At 39.3% G+C, this 9,482-nt stretch overlaps 2 protein-coding genes across 5 annotated transcripts; one reads left to right on the top strand and one right to left on the bottom strand.

Annotated features, from left to right (window-relative positions):
* The first annotated feature begins 1,207 nt into the window (after window positions 1–1,207).
* Window positions 1,208–2,272, top strand: LOC137743808 (uncharacterized). Its single transcript, XM_068483745.2, has one exon. It carries the CDS (start codon window positions 1,622–1,624, stop codon window positions 2,126–2,128), a length of 507 nt encoding a protein of 168 aa, XP_068339846.2. The 5' UTR covers window positions 1,208–1,621; the 3' UTR covers window positions 2,129–2,272.
* A 1,385-nt stretch (window positions 2,273–3,657) lies between these two features.
* LOC137742452 (universal stress protein PHOS32) lies at window positions 3,658–8,147 on the bottom strand. 4 transcript variants are annotated; one of them, XR_011069395.2, is made up of 3 exons: window positions 7,226–8,125; window positions 4,084–4,151; window positions 3,658–3,985 (listed from the first exon to the last, which is right to left on the bottom strand). XR_011069395.2 is itself a non-coding variant. In XM_068482318.2 (3 exons), the coding sequence occupies exons 1-2, from the start codon at window positions 8,019–8,021 to the stop codon at window positions 4,144–4,146; spliced, it is 804 nt and encodes a 267-aa protein (XP_068338419.2). In that variant the 5' UTR covers window positions 8,022–8,147; the 3' UTR covers window positions 3,658–3,985; window positions 4,103–4,143. The 4 variants fall into 4 exon arrangements, 3 of the variants coding, with proteins under 3 accessions (XP_068338419.2, XP_068338418.2, XP_088536183.1); XM_068482318.2 differs by having other exon boundaries at window positions 4,103–4,151; window positions 7,226–8,147; XM_088680057.1 differs by having other exon boundaries at window positions 3,829–3,985; window positions 4,141–4,151.
* Between the last annotated feature and the right edge of the window lie 1,335 nt (window positions 8,148–9,482).

The following is a 9,482-nucleotide window of genomic DNA, read 5'->3' on the forward strand; positions in this document are numbered from 1 at the left end:
CAGCTATACCCAGACTATATGTTAATGTCATTATCTCGTAATATGTAATCCCTAAGAATGAGGATCCTTCGGATCCTCTTTGTGAGGATCTTGGAGATCCTCCAATCACATTCAATCATTGTACATCGTACAGTAAGAAATCATTGTAAATTCTTTTATTTAAAATTGAATATAAACAATACCTAACGAAAACTTGCTGCACGATGTACGATGAACAGACATGATTGGAAGATTCCAAAAATCCTCACAAAGATGATCCAAATAGGATCCTGATCCTAAGGACATGGCCACAATCAAACCCTTTCCCTGCCCATAACTTGTGGCCCTAGTATTTATCTCAAAATTCTTTGTATATTTTCTATCAGACAAAACAAATCAATAATGTTACTTAGTATTACGATCTAGTGGTATTCTTCTTTATTTGTAAGTGAGAGGTCTTAGGTTCGATTTTCGTCAAAAACTAATTTAAACCATATTTTTGCCAACTCATTATGAGGTTAACCTCACTCCCTTTCAATTAGTGTAGATAGGCTAAATCTATCCGCTTCTCTTTAGTTTAAATAATATCATTTGTTAAAAAAAATAATAATAAAAAAAATAAAAAAAATAAAAACAAACAAACAAATCAAGTCGTGCCATCTGCTAAGACAAATTCGATTTAAAAATGCAAAAAGATTACGCAGAAGAATCATTATTGTTATAACTAATTATTACCCATTGGCAGATGATAAGTCAATAGACTTTTGTAATGGGTCCAAACCTCCTTTAAGAGGAAAGCTATGGGCGTCACGTGGCCGCACACCCCAATTTCTTTCCCTTTTGGCTTGCAACTGTCCAAATTGGCAAACTTTGGAAACCGGAGGCGCCCACAGATTGGACTATTTTTGCTCCCTATTATTTAATATGGTATATACTCATTATTCTGTTTTTCATCCTTAGATAAGTTTGAATTTCAAGATTCATGTAATGAATAAATATAAATCTCAAAATTTAAACTCATTTAACGATGATAAATAAGATGATGAACATACACCTTCAGTCTGCCCTCTCCACAAACTACAAGCTCTATATTGGTGGGTCGCCACATGAGCACAGAATCTATGTTCCGGTTCCAATGAAAATTTTTTAGCTTTTGAAAAACGCATCCATAAATCCCACAACACGTGGCGCTCACCGGTGGCGATGAGGGATTGTAGTCGTAGGGCGAGCATGTACAGGAATAGAAGGCCTAGGAACGCCCATACCATTAACAGCCACCAGAACGCCGCCACGCGGAGAGGAATCAAATCGTCAATCGTCACGTGCTGGTCACGTGGGGGAAAATGCGTGGACCTCAGCGCGGGATATAAAAGCTGAATTGCAGCCGCGGATATCCATCGTGGAGAAGAAGCTAAAACAACTTCGAAGCAACTGGTGAAGGTATTTTTCCAATTTGCTTCACTCTTCTTGGATTGACAAAACAGTCTCCGATCCTACTTCCTTTACCGTATAAAGTCACGTAATTAAATCTGAAGTATAAGGGTATTTCCGCCACGCGGTACAAGGCTGCGAGCGCGCGATTCGTACATAAATCTTGGTGTGCTGAGACGGAGGAAGCAGAAAATACGAGAGGCGGAGAAAAATGAGAGAGTGCGAACTTTGCGGAGTTCGGGCGCGGGTTCACTGCGAGGCGGACCAGGCGAGGCTGTGCTGGGACTGCGACGGGAAGGTTCACGGAGCTAACTTTCTGGTGGCGAAGCATCCAAGGAGCCTCCTCTGCCACGGATGCCAGTCGCTGACGCCGTGGACGGGGTCGGGTTCCAAGCTCACGCCGACGGTCTCTGTCTGCGAGACATGCGTGGAACGCCGTGGGAGTAAGTTCGAGCGGCGGGCGGAGGTTCAAGAAAGCGAAGCGGAGAATGACGGCGATGATGATGACGAGGAGGAGGATGATGACGATGATGATTGTGACGAGAGTGATGAAGATGAGAATCAGGTGGTTCCGTGGTCGTGTTGTTCGTATTCGGCCGCGGAGCCTCCGCTGGTGGCTAGTTGTTCGAGCAGTAAAGAAGAGGAAGAGGAAGAGGAATATTCGGTGTCGAAGCGAATGCGTGGGACTTCACCTTTGAAGAATGACATATATTCATAATTTTAAAGTTAATCTTAGATCAAAATTTGTAAATGGTTGTAGATGATTTAAGAATAATGTTAGAGACATCAAAATTTGTAAATCAAATAACTTGTAGATGATTAAATTATTAATTAAATGTTGATTAACGTGTTTATTTATTGATGACATAGTTTTGTTTAAAAAATTTGATCTTACTAATATTATTCTAATTTTAATTCTTGGAGTGATAGTTGTCTTTCACTTAGTACCACTAGTTCTTACTGAAAATTCGTCTCTCATTCAGTATAGTCGTAATGGCATCATCTTTGCACGTATCTTTACTCTAAGATTATGTAAGGAGATTCTATCAAAATGAGATTTCAAATTCTCGCAAAAGTGGTTTAACATTAAGTTCTGTGTTAGCATTATAAAGCATGAGATGACAAAAAAGTCCATAAAGGGTTTTATTTTTAAGAGAATCTTATTAGCATTTTTCTTGGATGGAGACTTCCGAATTCAAAGAGATTGAGTCCAAGTAATAAAGGATGAAGCAAAAAATGTGAATCACAGAGGATTAGTAATGTCTTCCATGAGCATTTCTAAAACATGTGTACGAGATATGAAACATTCTGAGTTAGAAATTTGCAAACCGCACCAGCGTTGTAATAGCGTAATTTTTATGACAACTAAAAGAAAAACATAAAAATTGGAGATAATATGGGGAAAGGGGACCCGCCGGGGCTGTGGGTGCACTTAGAATGGAAAGAATTAGGCGCGGGTTGACAAGTTGAGAGACCAAGTGGCTGGTGGTATGGAAGTAAGAGGTAGCTTTAATTTCCATTTTTGTTTGGTGAAGAAATAGTAATGTTTATCGTGTGTTTTGGTTTAGTTTTAATTTTCGACTTGATCGCTTTGCTTCCTCATTCGCATCACTTCTTGGAAGGTATATATATACGCAGGAGAGTGTTTAAATTCAACGGACAAAAATTGAGGATGTGAAAAATAAAAACATGTGTAGATAGCATTATCCTATATATGTTATTTCGGTTATGCACACAGAACATTACGGTATCGTTGTTACCATTATTTCGGGTATGCACGTGTCGGAACATTACGGTATCGTTGTTACCATTATTTCGGGTATGCACGTGTCGGAACATTACGATATCGTTGTTACCGTGTCATGTACGTCTTTATCCGAATGCAGACAAACCATTTCTATTAATAAAGTATTATTTTTGAAACACTTGGCTAACCAACAATTTCTCATAATCGATCATACCCCGTTGACATTGGCATCACAAAGTCGGTTTGAAAAAAGATTCAGTGCGTTACTACGATGTCATTGTTGGACTGTTGCTTGATGCTTGCATGCCCAAGCAATTCACTTGTTAGGCATATATCTATTCCAGTTGAAAGAAAAGCCCATCATTATGCTCCCCTCTAGAACATCAGACTACCACACAACGGAACCCACAACGCATTAACGGCTTACAGTCACTCATGCGCACGTGGGCGACTATATTTAGCATCACTCTTTAGGACAAATCCGACACGACAACATGCACGACTTTGAAAAGTAATATAATCATGGTTGTGGTAGAAAGTAACTTACCATACCAAGGAATCCAAATATAAACATCCAATAATTAAATTTGCATCATACTAGCAACAAGAAGCACATCACTCAAAACTAAAAGGAGTAGGTGAGTCACAAAGCGGTCGAACAAAGTAGGAAATGTGCCATAGAAACCCTAAACCTCATTCACCGTACAAATACCATCTCCAATCATCCCAAAGTTCATACATGAGAAAGAGCTGTTGGTGAGGAGAGCAAGCAGTCTGGACTCAACGTATCTTGACACCACACCCAGTCGACTCAAACATCTACACAAACTGCACCATATAAAATGAGTTGAATTGGTCACCTATACTCATTCACCATAAACGACTCAAAAACTTCACAATAACAAGTTACAAGCAAGAATAGTGACATTTGGCATTAAATGCGACCTGTACTTGAGAGGATTCAACTACGGAGATCGGAATACCTGCTAAGCTTCTGCCACAAGAAAAAATAAATAAAAAAACAAATAATAGTGTCATTAATATGAAAATACAGAAAAGATTTCAATCCAAAACAATATTTGCTCACCCTCCACTCTTTTTGAACGATACAAACTCACTTGCATACGCACACAAAACCAAAAAAAAATCTTAAAAGCTGCAACGGCAATTCAGCCCTTCCAGAACTAGTTGCAAGGTCTCTTCTTTCACACAACCTTACGATATACCTTTATTATCCACCAACCTTGAGGCTACAATAGTAAATACATATATGTGCATAGGGTAGCGTTTCATTCAATCCGACGTCCGGAAATTGAGAGGGGTGTGCATGAGGTAAAAATGGGTGTGTGGATAGCACCACCCATATGTATATGTTGTAATTATTATCATGCCCATTATTTCACGCAGCCCAAATTTTTATCATGCAAAATCGCTACAGTGTTACCAATGCACCAACTTGTACAGAGGAAACACTATCCCAGAGCTAATAAACCAAATTGAGTAACAACTGAAAATCACAAGAAGACAACTACTACTTAGGTCATCTCCAGGTCATCTCCAGGTCATCTCCAACCGAAGGATCCAGAGAGCCAGAGGACCGAAAATAGCACGAAAATCGTCTCCAACCGAGGGCTAGGCCAAAGGGCTCGTGGAATCTGAGAGGGCCCCATGGAATCTGAAAGGGATGGAGGGCTGGTTGCATGGCAAGCCAGAAAAATCATTATTCCTATCGGTTATAACAGCCAGGAATCCTTAAGCTAAAATTCAAATGCAATGGCTAGCTGACGTCAGCTAACCGTTGCATTTGATTGATTTTTTTTTTATTTTTTTTTTACAGTTTTATTATTATTTTTTATTTACAAAATTTTTCCTATAACTTCTATTTCACAAAATTTGTTTCATATTTTTTTCCTATAACTTCCTAAGCCATTATACAACATTAAATTAAGTAACATGAAACAACATCAAACAATATGAAACAACATTAAATAACATTAACCAACATACAAATTATACAACATAAAAAAAACATTTAACAACATAAAACTTAAATGCCTACTCCATGCTTCTTTTGGCCCAAAGATGTGCAACAAGATCCTGTTGTAGGTACTTGTTTGTAGCACGAGAACGTATCATTCTATAGCGTCTCATGTACTCATTTATAGAGATACTACCAGTTCTTGGATTGAAAGGCAAATTAGGTGGGTTTTGAATTTAAGTTGTAATTTTTAAATAATAAATTATGTTTAGCCCTATGGCCCTCGGTTGGAGACGGTTTTTTGTGATAGGGCTAAAACGAGCCCTATGGCCCTTTAGCCCTCGGTTGAAGACGGAGGCAAATATGACCCTGTATTGTTCATTAAAATATTAATTTCTTGGAGGCCAGAGGGCTAAAACGAGCCCTCTGGCCAGCCCTTGGTTGGAGATGGCCTTAGTGACTAAGATTATCCCAAAATAATGTATATTATTTAAAGTCCAATATGTGCGAAACAAAATAATAAGAATATTATTTAATGTACCTCACATGTCAATGTCGTAAAGCATCGCTTAATCAACTAGTTCAGAATAAACACATTAGAAAATATTTCTTGGTTCTATCATGGCTAAGGGTGAAAAACATATCCCAACTCTATACGCGTTCACCTATTCATACGTGAGAGATTAAAAAGGCACAAAATATTCTTCAGGGAAAAGCCAAAATGATAAACAAGAGGACATTTAAAACCAGTACGAATAAGCATTTTGACAAATTTTTAATTCAACGATTCCTTCTGAAATGTTATATTACCCGATGACTTGATTCGAGGCATGCAGGGGGTGAAAGAAGATATGAGTCATACAGTCATATCAGTTAAAGTCACTGATGAAACAAACTCTTTTGTTCTACTAAAAATTTGTACAGCACTGGTAGATGCAAAAAGTTGTAGATGGGCCCTGACAACTAGACGTGTAGACAACAGCAAATTTACAAACTAGGTTAGTGATTTGTTTTTAAACATTATACAAGAATCCTGATTAGGTCCCTGAACAAAGCCGTTTCATCTCAAAATCGCAACTAACAAGAAGGGACTATCCAGCAGAGTGAGAATGCCAGGGAGCTACCCAAACCATGCGGAGCAGATTAGCCTACTGAATTTACAGTTAAACTTTCCAGTGATATGAGCAACCTTGCTCCTCATTAAGGTTTCAAACAATTTTCTTTCCTACAGTCCTATACGAAGTGCACACTAGGAAACAATCAACTAGAAGTATCACCAATGAATTTCGCAAACATGTCATATATATGAAAAGGTTATCAAAATTATACGGCTTTTGGCATAGAGAACTTATTCCAACATTAAACGAGAGAAGAGGTAGACTTGCTTTTGTTTATATGAAGCATCTGGCAGCATAACCACATACTAGTAAAGGGAAAGCTAATTCCAAGCAATTTTTATCTTTCCAGAAGAAAGAAAAGGATATTCTCATAGGTAGGATATTTAATTGAAAAATCCAAAATGGTCAAACCAGTGCCACAAGTGCATGGTGATGGTAAATGCTGCGTAGAACCTCCATATACAAACAAAATTCTACAAAGGATTGATGATCGTTAAGAGAGATTGGAAAGACCAAGCAACTCTAAAAGTAAGCAAACTTAAATTGGAAGGCTCCATGTTAATCTAGCGATAAAACGCATCTCGTTCTCGTTCAACAACATGTTCACATTCAAAGAACCTCATGATGCTTTCACAAAACAAGCATAAGTTGCGGACATTGCGAAAAGATCAAACTTTAATTAATCAACCTTGGATATGTAAGTCCATAACATACAATAATACAAAAACATTTGCAGTTCGCAAATACATGGGAAGCAAATTCAAATTTTGTTTTGCGAGAAGTTAGACGGATGCATCAGTAACTGCTACAATTAACAAAGTTCCCATTTGTAGCTGTCATTTCAGATATGTGTAATGTGCAACAATCATACCCAAATATGACACAATCACCAACTAAACAAACTAGATTCTGAAAACCATTAAAAATCGAAACTTGAAGTTACTAAAATTAAATCAGAGAAAAAGCCCTAACCTGACTTATGCTCCTCCTTTAGCACCGGCTTGATCACGGCCTCTTCCTCCTCATTCTCTTTAACAGAAACAACCGCCGCAGCAACAGAAGGAGCACCAGAACCACCATCAGCAACGCCGCAATTGTCATCCTCCGGAAACCGGACAACAACAACGGGACAAACACAGTGGTGTACACAATAATCGCTGACGCTTCCCAGCCTGCCGTCGTTCCCACGCTTGGCAGCGCCGACCCCTCGGCTCCCCATGATCACGGCACTGAGCCCTAGCCTCTCGACCTCCAAGCAGAGCCGCTCCTTCATGTCATGGTCCTTGACGATGTGGATCTTGTACGGAATCTGCGCCTCCCTCAAGGGCTTGGCAAGATCGGCGGCCTTGGAGGCGGTGAAGGCATCGAAGTCGTTCTCAAGCTTCTTCTGCCTGACGGAGTCGTGCAGGGCGTGGTTGTCGACGAAATCAATGTCGTCGTTGGTATTGATGGAGAGGTCAACGGAGCCCCAGTCGGCGCCGAAGAGGACGGAGGTGGGGCTGACGTGGAGGAGGATGACGGCGTCGCCGGGGCGGATGTAGTGGTCGACAGCCCAGCGGACGGCGTGGGCGCTCTCGTCAGAGAGGTCAACGGCGACGCCGAGCTTGCGGCGCGCGCCGGCGGTGGGGGTGGGAGTGGCGGCGGAGGAGGAGTGGTGACGAGGGGAGTTGGGGTGGTGTCGGGGAGAGTTGGGGTGGTGGACTCTGATATGGGGGAGTTGGGGATCTGACAGATCTTGGCGCTGGGAAGGCTGCTGCGTGTGATTCATTTGGGTTTTGCAGAGGTTTCGGTTTGTGTTGTTTTCTGTTTGGATAGTAGCCAATTTGAGGGGAAAGTGAGAGAGAGCGATGAAGAGACTGTAGAAGGTGGGCTAAAAGCCTAATTTGCCACGGATCCCCATTTTTATCAAAAAATTGAGATTAGGTATGAGACCGACTTCATATCGAACTTTAACAATACAAATCGTATATTTTATAAATCTCGTTTCATAGATCATTCTTACAAAATTTCAATTCAATCCAAAATCATTTGTCTATTTAATTATCAAGATAAAATTTCATCGTTTCTTATATAACAAAATATTCGTTAATTTCTTTGAACTCAATTAAATATCTTAAACATTTCTGATTTGGCTAATACTCTGCAAGGATGATCTATGAGGTGCAACTTGAAAAATAGACGAATCGGATCATTAAAATTTGATGTAGTGTTGACTCCACAACTAATTACCATTTTTATAAAAAAAAAAAAATGGGGATCCCTCCTCTTAAAAGTTATATATATAAAGAATTAGAGAGAAAGAGGGGGCTGACGATAGCAAGAGGGAAGAGAGTTAATTGTGAGACGTGTGTTGTATTACCCCAATTGTGCCTTTATTTATAGTAGTAGGATAGGTAAAAACCTTACCTATTAGGATTACAACTCTTAATAGGTAATCAACTCCTAATAGGAATATAAGAAATATTCCTATATTTTATAGAATTTACACAATCATATTCCTATTCTAAATATGACTGCAACACTCCCCCTTAAGTGTGTAAATACTCAATTAACCATCGCATAAGATCTTCAACAGATAAGGTAGAATAATTGATGAAGTTATTGGCACAACGGGTGAATGCGAATCTCAAATATAAAGAAAGTATGCATTGGTAGTAAAACTCACAAAACCTAGCTATGGTAAAACCTAACGCATGGGGAAAACCCATAGACTAAGCAAAAAAGCGAAAAGTATGCATAATGTCTAAAACAAATGTTAAACATGACCAAAGTGGTGAACTTAACTGAGTATGATCATCTCAGGATGGGTGCCTTGTCAAAACCACATTAGGTAGCAAAAATCCAATGTGAAAAATGCTCCTAATTGTAGGAAAAAAAGTACATTAAGATCAAGTGAGTATGCTTCAAGATACTCCCTATGAGTTAGACATAACTTCCAAATAAAAGAACTACAAGCGATTCAACTCAGATAATTTACGCATATCGATTCCTTGGACGAGCTTCTCAAAAGTAGACTTGGGCAATGACTTGGTGAAGAGATCGGCTAGGTTATCCTGGGAACATATTTGCTTGACTTCAATGTTCAAAAGCTGTTGTTGTTGGTGTGAGTAAAAGAACTTCGGCGTTATGTGCTTGGTGTTATCTCCTTTAATGTATCCATTTTTAACTGCTTGATACATGTTGCATTGTTTTCAAAGATCGTTGTAAGAAGGTCAACGACGTAAGTAAG

Source organism: Pyrus communis, chromosome 11 (genome assembly GCF_041283825.1).
Source record: "Pyrus communis isolate YQ-2024b chromosome 11, ASM4128382v1, whole genome shotgun sequence".
Classification (NCBI taxonomy): Eukaryota; Viridiplantae; Streptophyta; class Magnoliopsida; order Rosales; family Rosaceae; genus Pyrus; species Pyrus communis.

Bases quoted from the DNA above. Each gene is read 5' to 3' on its own strand.
- LOC137743808 (XM_068483745.2), top strand. From the start codon at position 1,622: ATGAGAGAGTGCGAACTTTGCGGAGTTCGGGCGCGGGTTCACTGCGAG.
- LOC137742452 (XM_068482317.2), bottom strand. From the start codon at position 8,021: ATGAATCACACGCAGCAGCCTTCCCAGCGCCAAGATCTGTCAGATCCC.